At 41.2% G+C, this 18,903-nt stretch overlaps 1 protein-coding gene across 1 annotated transcript in view; it reads right to left on the reverse strand.

Moving 5' to 3' along the window:
* Window positions 1-18,903, reverse strand: part of prkceb (protein kinase C, epsilon b) — a 69,318-nt gene that overhangs the window by 14,776 nt on the left and 35,639 nt on the right. The window contains exons 4-10 of the mRNA XM_028988152.1: window positions 18,038-18,072; window positions 17,847-17,935; window positions 16,886-17,015; window positions 16,401-16,543; window positions 15,862-15,955; window positions 15,583-15,797; window positions 14,580-14,753 (exon numbers count right to left, since the gene is read on the reverse strand). Of these exons, the coding sequence (XP_028843985.1) occupies window positions 14,580-14,753; window positions 15,583-15,797; window positions 15,862-15,955; window positions 16,401-16,543; window positions 16,886-17,015; window positions 17,847-17,935; window positions 18,038-18,072 (880 nt within the window). The remainder of the gene's footprint in view (window positions 1-14,579; window positions 14,754-15,582; window positions 15,798-15,861; window positions 15,956-16,400; window positions 16,544-16,885; window positions 17,016-17,846; window positions 17,936-18,037; window positions 18,073-18,903) is intronic.

Here is an 18,903-nt window from a genome sequence, read left to right on the forward strand (position 1 = left end):
TTAAAAGTAGTCATTAGGACAATCTTTACACTGAGCGCTACTCTACTGTCTGAGGTACAAGACTGCATGGTGGCTGCATGCCGTCTCTGCATGAACCTTGCTCATGATAACTAACGCCTAGGCTGGGGTCTAGATGTGTAATAAAAGTTAGAAGTGATAAGCATTTTATATATCTAAAGGAAGCATACAAAAATTATTGATGAAGGAGATGAGGTTTTTATTTTCTCAGCAAATAAGACCAGGCAGTTCTATCCATAGAACATGAAAACCCGCACCAGAAGTTCAACATGGATTTGCAAAATCAATGCTGCTCCAAAAACCATGGTGATGCAAGACAAATACAGTGGAGCAATTCATCAGAAAAGCACATTATGGAAGAAATTTTGTAACAAATGTATTTGAATAAAAAACAAAAAAACATGGAATTGCTGTAAACACAGTTTTTGTGTTTTTTATTTAAATTGTGATGACAGCCATTCAAAAATAAAAAAAAACAGCCATGAAAAAATAAAAAAAACTCAAATGTATTCAGTATTACTTCACTTTTCATTCTGTTTCAAGTGGCCTATTTCACTTGTGATATATTCAGCAGTAAATTCAACTGGAAATTCAACCTGCACACATCAGCCAATTTCCAGCCAATCAAATTTTCAAATATACAGCCAAACGTGCTAGCGAATCACACTGTGTCGTGCATTGGGAAACATGGTGCCAACTACACCCACTGAGTGTGCGGTTAGGGTCCATGTAGATGTATATAGGATCAATGTATAAAATTCTAGAATTATGAGTGTAGAACTCTCCATGCACTATGACTTATTTAGTACCATTTCAATTTTTTATAATTACAACTGCAATAATTGCGTTTTAAAACAGTGCTGTGCAGACAAATTTTCGATTAAACATGTGGACAAATCCCGATCTGCCAAGGTGCCACTGAGGTGCCACTGAGCAAAGCACCGTCCCCACACACTGCTCCCCAGGTGCCTGTCATGGCTGCCCACTGCCATTGAGACATACCGTATGTGATTTTGGGCTATATAAGGAATATAAGAAATAAATGTTGTCACTCAGGGTGATGGGTTAAATGCAGAGGACAAATTTCAGTGTGTGCACCGTGTGCTGTGCTGCTGTGTATCACATGTGACAATCATTACACACTTTACACTTTAATGGATTTTATTGATCATTTGTCTGACCAACATTTACATCATTTACCAGACGCCCTTTTCCAGAGCGACTTACAATCAGTAGTTACAGGGACAGTCCCCCCTGGAGACACTCAGGGTTAATTGTCTTGCTCAGTGACACAATAGTAGTAAGTGGGGTTTGAACCTAGGAATTTGTGGTCTTCTGGTTCAAATGAGAGTGTGTTGCCAACAGGCCATCTGACCAAGTGTAAATCTGCTTAATGTACAGTAAATTATTGGAATTTCTCAAACAGACATCAGCCTGAAATGAAGTGCAAGTATTTCCTTGACTTAACTGAATGTTAAAGTGGGGCAAAGAAATCTGCCCAAAATTGAATGAATTTTAGTCCAATGTAAGGTTTAAAATCTCTTTTCCTGAGCCCCAATCTAGGTCAGCAGGTAGAGCAGCACATTGTCCAAGGTGAGAGGTGGTGTCAGGGGGTCCAAGTAAATGCTTTCTGTCCATTACAGTGAGGAAGGAGGAAGAAGCCCATCTTACATAACTGTCCAATGTCAGCTTCTCTCTCTCTCTCTTGCTCTCAGTCTAAAAGTGAATTTAAACAGGATGCTGAAATAGTTTGTTTAAATGTGCCCAGAGCAACATCCAGGCCCGCCCAATCAAACACGTATAAACATTTCCTGTTGGTAATTAGAAATGTACAGAAATTGGCGTCCCTGCGTCGAGCTGCAAAAAAGGCCTGATCCTCTGATAACTAGCAGGACTGTGTGTGTGTGTATGTTTGTGGTGTAGGCCTTTCTCCAGCACTAACCTGCTGATTATACAACCTTTAGCACACACACACACACACACACACACACTTTTTCTGGCCAAGGCGAAAATGAAACATTAAACCCCATTTACGAAGAAAGGAGGCTCTTTCTAGTAACTCCATTTCCCACTGTAGGAGAGACAGGTCCGGTTTCAGCTTGGCAGAGCCGCATCACACAATCATGCCATGGTGGGAAGAAGGTGGGAGTGGAACAGGGAGCACTTCCAGACCCGTGTGTGATCGAAAAACAAAGTCATTGTGCTCCCCACAGTGAAATTATCACTCGGCCCAGCACACAGGCAGGAAATAATTCGAATTTCACTACAGAGGGGAGTGTGTGTGGCCCTGGAGCCAGCTCAAGAATGTCTAGCCTTAAGCCCAGAGATACAGCGCTGATCTTCACACAAATATATTAGGCGGGAAAAAAAACATGTCCAAATATTATCTAGCATCAATAATCACCAGTTAAAATCATCTAAACATGAGATAGCCCTGTCTATTATTCCTGTGTGTATTCTCACACAATTTTATATGAAACCAGACCATGTGACTGACGCAAAGTGGGTGTGTCCCCATGGAATATAAAAGGCATAATGGAGGTCATCCGCCATAATTATAATTTCAGGCAATTCGTGGTACAAACCTGTACTTCAGGAATTGTCTACTGACTGTTTACTGTTCTGTCATTATATTACATAGCGTGACATGATTTCCACTGTTCTGTAAAACCATCCCCATCTGCAGGAAAAGAAGGTGAAACAAAAGAACCATTTAACATTGTCACTGGCCCAAAACTGTAGTTGTCTTTTGATTGTGAGGCTAATTGATAATTACATTTATTTGTCGTGCACGAGGACTTATGTTGTAGGTTTAAACAGGACAGTGAATCCTTGGACTCTCAATGTGTGTATTTGTTATGCTTGATCATTTTACCTTGCACTTAGTTAAGATATTACTGCACACAGTAACACAACATTCCTAATCTCTTTCTCTCTCACACATAGACACAATATGCAGGAACATGCTTGCACTTAACATTCTCATGAGCTGCAATCATAGACAATCAGTTGCCGATATACAGGCATGTACATGGTGAGGTTTTAAAACACTGTATATGACTGTAGATATATCCTAGAAAAATTTTTTTTGTATAACAGAAATGTGCATCATTGTGTCTACAATATTAAGAAATGTATCTACAAATGTAGGTAAAATCTGAATGTTCTGACTAGAGAAGCCAGCTCTAACAAATCAGACAGGTCCTCTCTTTCACACTTCATGTGTCACTCCTTATTATTCACTCACACTCAGAAACTCTCTTTACACCCTCCTTCCTAAGTGTGTACCTGGTGCTCTCTCTCTCTCTCTCTCTCTCTCTCTCTCTCTCTCACACACACACACACACACACACACACACAGACACACACACACACACAAGCTTTCATAGTTCATCATGATTTGTGTGCTTTGAACGAATTATAATTAATCAGAGTTTTTGTAATCGCAGGACTGAGGCCAGTGATCATATTTTTACAAGAGAAGTCATTATTGATTACATTCACAACAGAAAGCATGCAGAGCAGTGCGTGATACTGTTCACTAACAGACACAGATGTGCATTATTCATACATGCACGTACACACACACACGCACACACATGTCTGCCAGTAAAGACTACATATTTTTTTCTCTAGGGGCAGGGAGGAAAAGCACAAAAAGAGTGATGATGGCTTTCGCTTTACACAAGACAGGCCATCACTCTCTATTATAATTATATCGACTTAATCAGGGTTCACACACACACACACACACACACACATACACACACTCACCAGGCACAAGAGTGCTCCATTAATTAATAAGGTGTTTGGAGAACAGTGTGTTCTGGTGGAAATGTTTCTGCAGATGCAGTTATCACGAATCCCAAGCATTAGCTGAAACCGAGCTAAACTCCAAAAAAAGATGAAGAAGCCACCCCTACATGGTGTTAAATGTGTGAATACTGACAGACTGTCTGACATCTAAAGAATTTTCTAAAGTGGAATTCTAATTATTGTAATTAGTCTCAATTTTTCATCAGTCAGTGTGGGTCACAACCTTTGCCTGAGATGATGTGGGATGGCAAGAGGCTGTTAATGGACTATGACACAGTCCAATGTCATAGTCCCCTTACATTTATATTTATGCAATTTATTAGACACCCTTATCCAGAGTAACTTACACTCAGTAGTTACAGGGACAGTCCCTCCCTGGAGACACCCCCCTGAAGAAGCTCAGAGACACAATGGTAGAAAGTGGGGGTTGAACCTGGGTCTTTGGCTTTATAGGCGAGTGTCTTACCCACTACTACCACCCCATACACCCCCTTCAACCATACAGAACGTCCACACGAACATCTTATGAAACATTTCAGAAATAATCTCCCTTGATTTGCCTCATGGATTTTCTAAATGAAAGCAGGTGTTCCTGCGAACGAAAGGCTCTCCTGGCTTTTTCAAATGAGGATCGCGTGAACGCATTTGAAAAAGCCAACTGGCAATAAGATACCAGACCCTACTTACCCAGAATTCCCTGCCTGGATGAAACAAACAGCACATGCCGTGCCTTCAGTTAATAACAACAACATCTGTACACATTCTTTGGATCTAACCAAATTTACAGAATAACGCAATGTTTGTTTTTTTCACTTGACCACAGCGCTCTACTTGGAGCACGGCGCTAGATCTCCAAAATTACGCTTAATAGAAAATAATTTTACTGTTCAAACAGCCACTGGAGTGTTATGGTCCATTTCGGCTGTTCATAAATGCATAAGGGATCACTTTACATAACAATCTATCTATTCATTCCATGAACGTGCTTATCCAGGTCAGGGTCATAGGGAAGCTGGAGTCCAGCAATCTTGGACCACCACCAGTTCAATTTAGCACCACTGGTCTATGGACTGTGGGAAACTTGTGGGTAACCAAAGAGAACAGCCAAAAATCTAAACCTATAAATTTGTCACTTTATTCTTTATTTATTGATAAAAAAAAAAACGAAAGACAAATAAATAAATAATCAAAAACATTTTGTTACTTCCTGTTTAACAGGTTTTAGCCGAAGTCTCTTCCCTCCAAGATAAACACAATGCTTTGAACGTAAGTGTGGGAATCTGTTTTTTCCATATCAGGAACATGGTCCTAAGGGTTACAGAGCAATACTCCCATGCTATTTTTTGTATATACCAGTAAAGGAGAATGAAGAAGTTTTAGGTTTTTAGATTTTCACAAATATTTAAATAAATAAAAATTTATTATATTTAGTGAGGTCTAGAATGCCACCCCTGGAATGCCTTTAGTGATGCCAGAGTAAAAATAGAGATGTGCGGTTGTCTTGGTGTGACTGACACTGAAGGTGAACTTGGCTGACCTGCTGATCTGTGTTTTCCAGGTGATCAAATGTCAAATGTCAGGCTAAAGTGCAAAGTGTATTCTCATTCGCAGTCAGACAGCAGAACCACTACTGTACCTGAGACATTGGACACAATTCTGCACGGGCATAACATTAAAATGTACATTGCTTTAATAAGTATTCACAAAATTCATACATTATGGGATGGCAATTACACACATGGCAATTACATGTTTTTTTTCATAATTTTTTTCAAAGTGTTTAAGGCCTTTAACAGAAAGCATTCTTCTGCAAAAACAACAATTTAGAAGGGCAAGGCTCCATCTCAGCTATCACAGCTATGCGGGGCTGCTGACTTTTCAGTGTACAGTGTGAATGTGTGCGGCTTTTTGTTTGAGGATGACAATGATGAGATTGAGTTGGTAAAACGAGACGCTCCTCCACCTAAAGAAATCAGCACCCGCGGGAGATCTTCAGTTCTCCGGCTTTCCAGGGAGCCGGAGGAGATCTGGTTTGTTTTGCTGCGGTTAACACGCATTGAAATAATAATGTGAACGAGGGTCTGGGAGAGAAGCACACAACCTTTTATTCATCTCTCTGAACACTCACAGGAAACATGGTTCTATTCAAAAATGGCACCTTAAATTCTTCAGTCATGGCAGCTTCTTAAAGCACTCTGAAAGGAAACACGGAGTACGTATTCCATCTGCTTGTACAATTCATTAATCATTTCTGCTGTGATTAATTGTGTGTGTGTGTGTGTGTGTGTGTGTGTAAAAACAGAAACAGACATTAACTTGTGGGGCGTTTGCCAAATGACTTGGGTGAGTTCCAGTCAGCCCTGGAGCCAAACCCACCAGACACAGAGAACAACAGCACTTCTGCCCATTTACCACCAAGAGGGAGCAGAAAACAAGGTCTCACCAGTGCAACAAGTGCATAGAAAATTTCATTAAAAGTAAACATGCAAAAGAAGGACTTCATTTTGTCATTGTGATACACAGCGATGTGCCCTCTGCATTTAATCCATCGCACTTAGTGAGCAGCTGGCAGCCATGAAAAATGTTCAGGGAGCAGTGTGTAGGGACAGTACTTTGATCAATGCCCCTAATGTTACCTAAAGTCACTCATGCCCTGTTATTGCACATGTCTTGCATATGAGACCCACTGATGTTTAGCATGGGCAAGCTAAGAAAAATTTGGATGACACTGTGCTACATCCCATAATGCTTCCAAAATGTCCCATTTTTTTCTGAAATGCTCTGAAACTACAGTCCCCTTTCAGTATAGAAGGACAGGATGAATTATATCATGGTAGGTTGTCACTGTTAAGTCATTCTGTGCTAACCTGTACTTTGCCCAGCCTGTAATTAATTGACTTACACAATTGTTTTCAGCTCAGAGACACCCACACGTCCTGCAGAAGTGTGTGAATGTGGTGAAGGGTCTGAGGCCTACACTAAATCCTCAGAGTTTTATCAGAGCTAATCCCCAAACCCTGGTCTGAAAACAGGACCTCACACACAGCTCTCACATGGTTCTGTGTTTAGTGGGCTTCACATCTATCAGTGAGGGCCCAGAACAGGGCAGAAATACCGGTGGGAGCCTAATGTGACAATTTAAAGAAATTAGACTTAAATGCTGAGTGCACATTCAGTATGTTTCACTGGGAGCTCTGCCATATTTGGGAAAAAAGAGTTAGTGGTATTTCATAATTGGCACTCCATTTTAAGCCCCTTAACACCAGGGGCCATGCAAAAGTATGATATAGTAGGCATTTTAGCCCAGTCTAAATAAAAAAGTAACAGAGAGTTGTCTAGAACAACTATTTTAAATTCTGAATTCAATTGAAATTTCAGTTGCTGATCATATACTTGAAATTGTGAATTGGTTAGTTTCACACCTGACTCATCACCAGGATTCAGACCAGATTCAGACAGGATTCAGTCCCTCATTTATGAACCATACATAGACACAGTCCTTAATTCCATCCTACAAAAAGGTCAAATGGTTCCTGAAAGCTGTCAATGGAGTCCGTATGTCAGTCTACATTTGTTCTGTTTCTACCTGAACAGGAGATCTTTGTCCCATGGCCCTGGATTGCTTCCCTCACTAGTTGGTAAAACAACTGAAACGGTAGTTGAGAAAAGTTTAAGCTTTAAAATGGCCATCTGTAAATGCATGGAAGATTTTGACAGAGATCTTGTGGCAGTGGTGGCCTAGCGGGTAAGAACCATAATAAGAAGGTTGCAGGTTTGAAGTACTGTCCACACTGCTCCCCGGGCGCCTGCCATGGCTTCCCAATGCTCCCTCAGGGGATTGGTTAAATGCAGAGGACACATTTCCCTGTCTGTACTGGGTTCTGTGCTGAGTCACATATGACAACTTTCAGTTTACTTTCACTTCACTTGAAATGGAGTGCACGCAATAAAAAAATCTATTTATTTGTTCATTTATTGGTTGGAAAACCTGTCTTTGAAATGGATGTGTCTTATTCTGCGTTTCAGAATCAATGTAACTCACATCCTGCTTATTAATGTAAGAGCGATTAATTGTTTTAAACCTTCCACCATCCCAGTCTTTCCTCATCCTGTCCACTTATACCCTTCATCTGCAGGTACACTGCAGGAACTGCATGTACTTTTTCTTTGCCATGGTACTCTGCTCTGTACGTTGCAGAGAGTGGTTGTGCAACATTATTTACATTTTTAGTCTGAAAACGGAGATAACTGAGGCTGATGCAGGAGTAGATAGGGGTGTAGATTTGGACAACTGTGTGGTTCAGTAAAATGTCATGTCTCTCAAATGCTTTTCCTTTTCCACCTGTCACACCTGTACCTGCCCTATCACCTCCTGACCCCCACCCAACCTTCCACATGGCTGCCTCCAGCGCAGGAAGTGGCTGTGGCCCAGTAAGGGAGGAGTTTTTGTAAGTTTAGGGGTCATGTTGATGATAGGCACATACTAAATGCACATAAATTTCTAACCCAAGATATATATATATATATATACACACACACACACACACACACACACACACACACACACACACACACACACACACACAGTGGGTACAGAAAGAATTCAGACCTCCTTAAACTTTTCACTCTTTGTTATATTGCAGCCATTTGCTAAAAACACTTCAGCTCTTTTTTCTCCTCATTAATATACAGACAGCACCCCATATTGACAGAAAAACACAGAATTGTTTGCAGATTTATTAACAAAGAAAAACTGAAATATCACATGGCCCTAAGCAAACAGACCCTTTTGAGTCTTTTTGGGAAAGATGCATCAACGATTTGAGGATGGCACCTACATTTGAGGAACCGCTCCAGTTCTGGCAGGTTGGATGGTAATCATTGGTGGACAGCCAGTTTTAGGTCTGTCCAGAGATGCTCAATTGGGTTTAAGTCCGTTCTCTGGCTGGGCGAGTTTTTGTGAGGCCACTACTTCATTATTTTAGCTGTTGGTTGGAAGGTAAACCTTCAGCCCAGTCTGAGGTCCTGAGCAGTCTGGAGAAGATTTTTGTCCAGGATATCCCTGTACTTGGCTGCATTCACATTTCCCTCAATTACAACCAGTCATCCTGTGCCTGCAAAACACCCTCACAGCATGATGCTGTCACCACTATGCTTCACTGTTGGGACTGTATTGGACAGGTGATGACCAGTGCCTGGTTTTCTCCACATACAATGCTTAGAATTAAGGCCAAAAAGTTCTATCTTGGTCTCATCAGACCAGAGAATCTTATTTTTCACCATCTTGGAGTCCTTCAGGTGTTTTTTTTAGCAAACTCCATGTGGGTTTGTATGTGTCTTGCACTGAGAAGAGGCTTCCGTTTTTTGTAACCTTCTGTGCCTTGCTGAAATTCTGTCTCTGAGCTCTTCAAGCAGTTCCTTTGACCTCATGATTCTCATTTGCTCTGACGTGCATTGTGAGCTATAAGGTCTTATATAGACAGGGGTGTGGCTTTCCTAATCAAGTCCAATCCAGTATAATCAAGCACAGCTGGACTCAAGTGAAGGGGTAGAACCATCTCAAGGATGATCAGAAGAAATGGACAAACGCACATACAAACACACACACACTACTGACAATAACTAATAACATTTTATAACAACGTTTTTGGGATAGGGAGGCAATTGTATTGGGGTGATAGACACACCTCATTTTGTTTTCCATTTAATTGTGTACAGGTGTGCCTTATATTGGGGCCAATACCAAGAGACAACCTTTACCAGTGTAGCATCAATTTCAACATTCTGTGGGTATAAAAATCTGGTATTGTCAGTAAGTCATTCCAAGTTCAGCATTCAAACAGCCTAAATGTTTGGGGTAATAAATATTAAACTGATGATAATGGTGTTCATTCTCATACATTATTAGTACTATCAAAGGGAACTTTTACTTATTTCATTAAAATTCTGAGCAAAGGAAAAGCACTCATGTAAATAACAATATCCCTAACTTATTGTAAGTAGTGTATAGTGTATAGTAGTAGTGCATTTGCTAAAACTGACAGAATGTATATGTGTATAACGGTGCAGGGAACAGGCTTTCCTGGAACAGTGAGTACAGTCAGGAACACATAATGGAGAGAGAGAGGGCAAGAGTGCATCACCAAAGGGTCAATAAAGTGCACATCATGCGGTGCAAACAGGAAAGGCAGAGAAAGAAAGAAAAGAACACACACATCTGTTCACCTGCATTCATCCACACTGATCAGATTAGAGGGAGACTCAGCTAATCATCGTGAGAGAAAGGAGTAAAAAAGAAAGGTGAGAGGACTTGCATACATATCTTTTTTAATGACAAATCATATAATGCCACAGTTATGTTAGATACTGTAACGTGAAAATAATCCTTTCATTCAGAAAAACTAAATAAAAAGTATGCAAAGTAAAAAGAAATTATACTGATGATACCAATGTTTACATTGTAAATATACTACTCAAAAAAATGAATGAAATAGTCCTTAAAACAAGTCAAAATGAGCGAGACATGATGTCCCAGGTTCAAATCCCACTTACTACCATTGTGTCCCTGAGCAAGACACGTAACCCTAAGTTGCTCCAGGGGGACTGTCCCTGTCATTACTGATTGTAAGTCGCTCTGGATAAGGGCATCTGATAAATGCTCTAAATGTAAAAAATGTAAATGTACTTTTGAACCCTGTTGCATGCTGTGTGAAAGTGTCTGTGCTACTGTGTGTGGTACAAGTCAAAATGAGAGCAAGACATGATGTCCCAGATGTTCTCAATTGGATTCAGGTCTGGGGACCAGGCAGGCAAGTCCATAGCATCAATGCCTTAATTTTGCAGGAACTGCTGACACACTACACTGTCTGGCAATAGGAGGAACCCAGGGCCAACTGCACCAGCATATGGTCTCACAAGAGTTCTGAGGATCTCATCTCGGTACCTAATGGTAGTCAGGCAACCTCTGGCGAGCAAGGGCTGTGCGCCCTGCAAAACTGGTCATGCTGGTGGGTGTTGCAGGCAGCAGAACATTCTCCATGGTGTCTCCAGACTGTCCCATGTGCTCAGTATGAGCCTGCTTTCATCTGTGAAGAGCACAGGGTCTCAGTGGCCAATTTGCCAATCTTGGTGCCAATCTTGCCAATCTCTGGCAAATGCAAAACGTGCTCCACGGTGTTGGGCTGATACCCGGGGCTGAACTCCCACCTGTGGACGTCGAACCCTCATACCACCCTCATGGTTCTGACTGTTTGAGTAGACACATGCACATTTGTGGCCTGCTGTAGGTAATTTTTTTGTAGGTCAGTGCTCTGGCAGTGCTCCTCCTATTCCTTCTTGCACAAAGGCAGAGTAGCAGTCCTGCTGCTGAATTGTTGCCCTCCTAAGACCTCCTCCATGTCTCCTGATATACTGGCCTGTCTCCTGGTAGCACCTCCATGCTCTGGACTACGCTGATAGACACAGCAAACCTTCTTGCCACATTGATGTGGCATCCTGGATGAGCTGCACTACCTGAGCCACTTGAACTCATGCTACCACCAGAGTTAAAGCACCACCAGTGACCAAGTCATCAGCCAGAAAGCATAGGAACTGAGAAGTGGTCTGTGGTCACCACCTGCATGACCACGCCTTTATTGGGGACGTCTTGCTATTTACCTATAATTTCCACCTTCTGTCTATTCCATTTGCACAACAGCATGTCAAATTGATTGTCAATCAGTATTGATTTCTAAGTGGACAGTTTTATTTCACAGACGTGTGATTAACTTACATTGTTACATTGTGTTTTTTAAGTGTTCCCTTTATTTTTGAGCAGTGTATATGGAATCATGTTCATAATCATAATAATTTAGAAATATATAGCCCAGACTAAGCTCATAATATAAATTGCATTAAAAAGAAGCAAGCAAGGACTTTTCATGAAGGACTGGTAGTAGGATGGTAGAAGCCTAGTGGGTAACACACTTGCCTGTGAACCAGAAGACCCAGGTTCAAATCCCACTTACTACCATTGTGTCCCTGAGCAAGACACTTAACCCTAAGTTGCTCCAGGGGGGGACTGTCCCTGTCACCACTGATTGTAAGTCGCTCTGGATAAGGGCATATAATAAATGCTCTAAATGTAAAAAATGTAAATGTACTTTTGAACCCTGTTGCATGCATGAGTATGGCTGTGTGAAAGTGTCTGTGCTACTGTGTGTGGTACCAGCTAGCAGACCCTTGGCCTGCTCCTTCAGATTTCTTCAGATAACATCAGCTAACATCAGTCCAGCCAACCACCTCCCTCAGCTCACAGAAGAAATCTATTCTGTCCACAGTCTGGTCTTTAGCGGCACATATTTAGCCGGCCTGTCATGTGTGTGAGATCTGTGCAGTACAGACTCTATACAGCACACAGGAAGAGGGCGTTGTATAGGAGTACAGCACTCTAAGTGATCCAAGTCATCCTCTCAGCAGTATGTGTGTGTGTGTGTGTGTGTGTGTGTGTGCGCGCTAAGAAAACAAACAGCATATGGAATTCACATCATCCCCTGATAAGAATCAGGACCCTGTTATGTAAAGCCTGTAACAATCGCCTTATTTTGGCACAAATCAAACCCATGACAAATTGCCCAAAACAGCAGAAGGAGAGACTGACAGCCAGACGGAAATGGAATGGAGGCTACAGTCGGTTACCTAGCACCAGTACTGCAAATACATCATTTATACATTTACAAATTTTATCAGACGCTCTTATCCAGAGCGACTTACAATCAGTGCTTTTTTTTGCATATTTTCATGGTGCCATCGGTCTTGTTCCTGGTCTTTCTTTGCGGTATCAGTTCTGTGTGTATTTACAGTCTCACAAAACTACAATTTCTTAATAAATTAAAAACGTCTTGTGAGATCATGTGTGGCACAAAGAAAATGAAACATATACAACATTAACCTTAAATGAATAACCAGCTCAGTGCCATGGTTTACGGCAGTGCACTGATCTTTTTTCATTAACTTTATGAAACGTTGCGAGGCAGAGTTTACCTGTAAATATTGATTTATGGATGTTGAGCTTCAGCAAGAGAAAGTCACATTACCCCTTCTGTGAAAAATATATTAAGGTGGGACGATATGTAAACAGATGTTATTGAGATGCATATCGATGAGTGCAACCTGCTGACGTCCCGACGAAACGGGCGAGTGATGCGGTGAGAGGCTGCCGGGAGGATGGTGAAATTTAACCTGGTGCCTGAGATGCAGCAGTATACATGCCCCAAGTCCCAGATGTCACTCCCAGCCAGGCCAGAACAGACTGTTTAACGGTATTAATCAGGTAATGTCACAGGTAATTAAACTGGTAATGTGCTGAGCTCTATTTCGTATATATATGACACTGTACTAATAATACTAATTCTAAACATGAAAAAATAAAAAATGCTTAATTGTATATTCTAAATGTCAAACCTGAAAGAAACATTTTTAAATAACTGAATAGTAGGCTCGTTTTCTGTTTATCCCAGGCATTTGCCGGCGTTGTCACTGGGTAGGAAGTCTGGGGACCGGGGGTCATGGATGACCTCAGGGGCCTTGATCAAAATGGCGGCCACCGTTTCCTCGCCCATGGGGCCCACGTTTCCCTGCCCCCCCCCCCCCTCCGCCCGAGCATCTACTGCGTTACTCCTTTCCTCTCCGGCTCCCCGCCTCCCCCGGCTCGCTCCCCACCGCCGCAACATGCTGCCAGGACACAATGTTCCCTGTGGTGTTTGGGGAAATGGCCGAAATAAATAAATTAAAAACAGAGGACGCGTCATTAAGCCAGATTCCAGGTCTGACGAAGAAAACAAACACAAGGTTTTTATCCTTAATGCTCACACACTCGCACTCTGTCTCACTATCTCTCAGACACATTCTTTCTGGGAAAATGTATAATCACAGCAAACATAGTCTGTTGCTTAAAACCAATCTGAAAGGGCCGTGTGTGGCGTTAAGCTTTTATGACCTTTACTACTGCCAATCTGCTGCCAACAGTGAATAAAAAATTATGGCTTTCCTTAAATGCACCGCAACTTCCCCCTCTCTCAGATACAGTAAAGACCTTAAACTACACCCCTTCAAACGCACATTTACCTAATTCACTCTGTGTGTATTCGTGTATGTGTGTGTGCTTTGGAAGAGTAAAGCTTGAGGTGAATAAAAACATGTCAGTCGTGGAGCTGTGGAAATCCTGATAGCTTCTGAAAGCTGAAGTGTGTATTTATGTGCAGTGTGTGCATATTCTGTGTAGAAGCATTTACTGTATTTTAGATTTGCTTTGTTTAGCATGCATGTTGTACGTAGTAGCCATTTAATAGACATGGTGTAGAAAGTAAAGAAGACTGTTTGAATGTTGTGCTATTATTAATACAATGGCAAACATAATTAATCTTGTCAGTGAATTTTATGAACAGAATTAAAATGCAAAGACATGCTGCCACCCAGTGGTACTGTGAGTTTGTTTTTGACGAAAAGAACCTGCTGGCTGGACTGTATTATTCACAAAGATTTTATATGCTTATTGGACAATTATTTATTGCTGTGCTTCATTTTGCTACCTAGAAGGTAACAAAAGTGGCAGGGACACAAGGCAGGGAGGGGGGTCATTATGTCAATGGTACTGAAGAGCAAGAGCAATGACTAGACACACACACACACACACACACACACACACTGTGAACTCTGAACCAAAAAGGACGAACACGCAGGTAGGTGTGTAGTGGGCAGCCAGGTACCTTGGTCTGAAAGCAGCAGAAGAGCTGGGTCAGGTAGGGGTGTCTTCTGGCGAGGGCCAGGATGCGTTTCTCCGTCAGGGTGCAGTCCACATCATCGTCCTGTAAGATGACGTCCTTCTTCAGGACCTTTACAGCGTAAACCTCATCTGTACCCCGCAGCTCGGCCAGCATCACCTGAGCCAGACAGACACACCTCACTAAAACACAGGGCCAATCTCCGGGTATCAGTTCTTTTTATTGTACCAGTATTTCAATACTTTCTATTTCAATTTGGGGGGACAAAACTGTGGCTAATAGGTCATTTTGGGGTGGTAGTAGCCTAGTGGACAACAAAGTCCCAGGTTCAAACCCCACTGAGTGTCTCCAGGGGGACTGTCCCTTAAGAGAAATACTTTTGTATTTTTACTCAAGTGGAATTTTAAATGGATGACTTTTACTTTTACCTTAGGTCTCTCTGTTTTAACTCAAGTAAACGGCTTCATGTCTAGCAGGTAAACACCACACCTACAAAGACTGAAAGCCCTGCCCCCTGACATTACCATTACCTTTCAAACACCAGTTCCTATTATAGTACATCTGAACAGGTTTGTAACTGAACTTCATCTATTCTCAGAGCCTTTATTCAATAGTCACTGTTTCACCAAATTTAAGTGGTTTGTCTTCAATGTTTTGTGCTTATGATCACTTTAATGAAGGTCTAACTAAAGACATTATGTAAAAAGATTGTTGTGCAATTAAAACCAGTTTAACCCACTTACAAAACTAATAACACAACATTAGAACCATGATAAGATTACTGTGCTTTCACTTTTTGGTACTTCAGGCATGTACTCAAGTGTTATTTTAAAAAGAAGGACTTTAAAATTGACTCAAGCTTGTCACTGCCGGCATGCCACTCTGCAGCCTGGTTTTTGAAGTTCTGGATACAATGCAGTTCTGGATACAATTATTTGTCTGCATCTAAAGAGACTGGTGTAATGACTGGTGTGAAATGGACCCTTGCCTTGCCGAAGCTGCCCTTGCCCAGGACCTTGATGAAGATAAAGTGCTCCAGGTTCATCCTCTTGCTCTGGAGGGTTTTGATCTCTCCATTCGCCCGGCCCTCTTCTGCACTCTCTGACAGTCCCCCGCCCGCTGTGGAAGACGAGCCAGACTTGTGCTCTTCCCCACGGTGGTCAAATGACAAGGCCTTCCTGATGTTGTCCACGTCTTTCATGTCTAAGCAGAGAACATAGAATATAAATGGCTATATGCATCTGTGCATGTGTGTGTGTGTGTGTACCTTGATCACATGGGGAAGTGGGGGCTGATTTTGAACGATCTTCTTCTGTCTGTGGTGTGCTAGGTAGAGGCTGAGGTTCCTGTCCTTGAGGGATCTGTGTAAACACCATCATCATCATAAAAACCAGCGGGATACCTGCATTAAGCTACACTTGCACAGAGTGAATGCTGAGGGCAGCGAGTACTGAGGGGGGCTAATTAGTAGGCTGCAGTTACCAAGGACTGTCCATAAGCAGTTGAGAACAATGGAAAACATGGATCACATTGAATGACTGAATGTAGGAATGGCAAAGTGGCCAAAGTTCATCACCACCAAGCAAGTTTTCAAAAACAGTGCCGTAAAATCATCACTTTTTATAATAAAATGCTGTTTAGTGTAAAAATTAAAAACCAACAAGCCCACCTACTGCTTGGTAACTCCTACTGTAGCGTATTGTGTGGCAACTCTTTAAGTGAGGACAGAGCAGATTCGTGATGAACTCATGTTCTGAGGGACTTTGGGGATGGATAAGAGGCTGAACCGAGTGTTGAGAGTCTCACCTTTTTCCTCCTCTGTGCAGTGCTGGAGATCTTGTCTGGTGTGACCCCCAAATCTGACAGCACCTTAGCGATACCTCGAGCGTCCACTCCGCAGTTTGGAGCTACGTTACTTTCACAGCGTCTGTGTACATTCATCTTACAAACTGAGAAGAGGACAAAACAATATTCCTCATAGTTATGAAACAGGAACAACCTAATTTAATGCAAAAAAAGAGAAGCCTGACTTTTTAAAGTTTATGTGCGCTGTATCAGATATTGGGATGAAAGTGTAGATGAGTTTAGCACAATCATTTTGTGACAATGACACATTTTATGAAAGATAAATAAAGGTTTGTAGAATTGTTTTGAAAGTAAATATTGCAGAACAACAGAAATAACATATTAAAACTTGCATTGTGTCAATTCATAGCTGTATGGACCTCGATATGGACTTCATGAAAGTACAAGGCCATTTTAAACCACATTTCCCAGAAGGCATTGCTCACCTTTACACTGCAGCCCTTGCCTGAGCAGGCCCCAGAGGAGAGAGCCGCAGTGGTCACAGAAGGTGGGGACTTTGTAATTGTGGATACTGAACTTATGAGGCATGTTCACACTGAAGCGCTGTGAACCAACCTGCAGGGGGTGACAAAGTACAACTATTAAAGAATAAACACACACGCACACACACACACAAACACACACCCATCACACCCCTCAAATGAACCAATGGCCTTACAGTGCACAGGTATTATTTTAATCTCATAATCATGCTTGGCGCTCATTATTTTGCACCTTTTAAATCTCCCACACAGTAGTAGCAGTAGAGAAAGGAAACTTTTCTTGCTGCACATTTTTTTGTCTTATGAACATAATATAATTTTTTTCTGATGCATAACACACTTTCCTGAGCACCTTCCTGTGCTATAAAACAATAAATAGAAAGTATTTTCTTTAAAGAATTTTGGTAGTGCATGCTACATAACTTTATCCTCACCGCTTTGCTTTTGCATTTTAATGCAATTAAAGCAGCTTAAAATTTAGCAAAGCTATTTTACACCAACTGTGATTATAAATGACTTTATTATAAATTTGTGTGTATTTATCTTTATCAGCTTTTGTGAAGCAAAAGAACACTTCACAACTCTCTGACTATTTTGTCTTAAATTTAAATTCTCCATTCAACATAGACACTTTTATTAATATTGTATTGATAACCTCATTTACATTCACAGTATTTATCAGACGCCCTTATCCAGAGGTTCTTAAAATCAGTAGTTACAGGGACAGTCTTCCCCTGGAGCAACTTAGGGTTAAGTGTCTTGCTCAGGGACACGATGGTATTAAGTGGGATTTGAACCTGGGTCTTCATGTTCATAGGCGAGTGTGGTACCCACTAGGCTACTACCACTCTTCATCATTGGTCTACACTGAGTTAAATGATTTGGATGTGATTTTGAGACCCACCTCCTCTGCCGTGTCATCCTGCTTCTTCAATCCAGCACACTTTGTGATGATAAGCTCATGGCAGCGCTTGTGCACAACACAGGTGCACACTGGGACAGGAAGAATGGAGAATGAGAGAAACGAAAAGCGGTAGAAGAGAACGTAAAATACAGAGAATTACGGGCAGATATTTTGGTAGGGCTTAAAAGTACCTTGACACTGGTAACCCTGTTTTCCGAGTACACCCCTGTGGAAGGAAGAAACAGGACGTGAAGAAAAGTGTACAAGCGGTGCACAGGACATGACATAGGACACGACTGGACATGACATCAGCAGTCATAACATCATACTGTAAAACGTTCTTTAAAGTTACATTTTAGGCACGTAGACCAATACTGTGTTCCAACATGTTTATCTCCAGAAACCAAAATTGTTCAGAAACCAAAATTACAAAATGACAAATGATTGTATTAATAGTTGATTCTCACATGGCGGTGAGAGTGGGGAATCTTAGTAACAGAAAAAATGGTCACACAAGCAAATTCTTACTGAATGGCTTAGGAACAGCTGCATTTATTATTTAGTCACAGAAGATTAATCTGATTCATCAGTAAAGACTTGTTATTGTTCCAATATATATTTTTTTAATATAAAAAAACACTGTGCACTAAATGTTCAAATTCACTTCCTGCCTGTGACTGCAGCTCACCAATGTAATTTATTCATTTTTCTAAAACGGTTTCTTAAAGTTTATTGGTAAATTTGAACTGATGTTCTTATTGAGAAAGTTAAGAGTAATAACTAGTTCCAGACATGTGTACAGTGCCAGATGTTAAACTGTTTTGCCTGTCAATCAGTTTTTAAGGGAAATCTTTTTATTAGAATTCTAAATCTTAGAATTTTACCATCTGACACAGAGTGGCCTAAGATTTTGCACTGTAACTATAACTATTCATAATTAACTGATTTCTTTTTAATTAAATAGGAATATTTATATATAAAACATTAGATCACATGATCTAATGACACATGGGATTCAGTATCATACAACTGTCACAGTATAGCATCATACACATTT

Source organism: Denticeps clupeoides, chromosome 8, assembly GCF_900700375.1.
Source record: "Denticeps clupeoides chromosome 8, fDenClu1.1, whole genome shotgun sequence".
In the NCBI taxonomy this organism is placed as follows: Eukaryota; Metazoa; Chordata; class Actinopteri; order Clupeiformes; family Denticipitidae; genus Denticeps; species Denticeps clupeoides.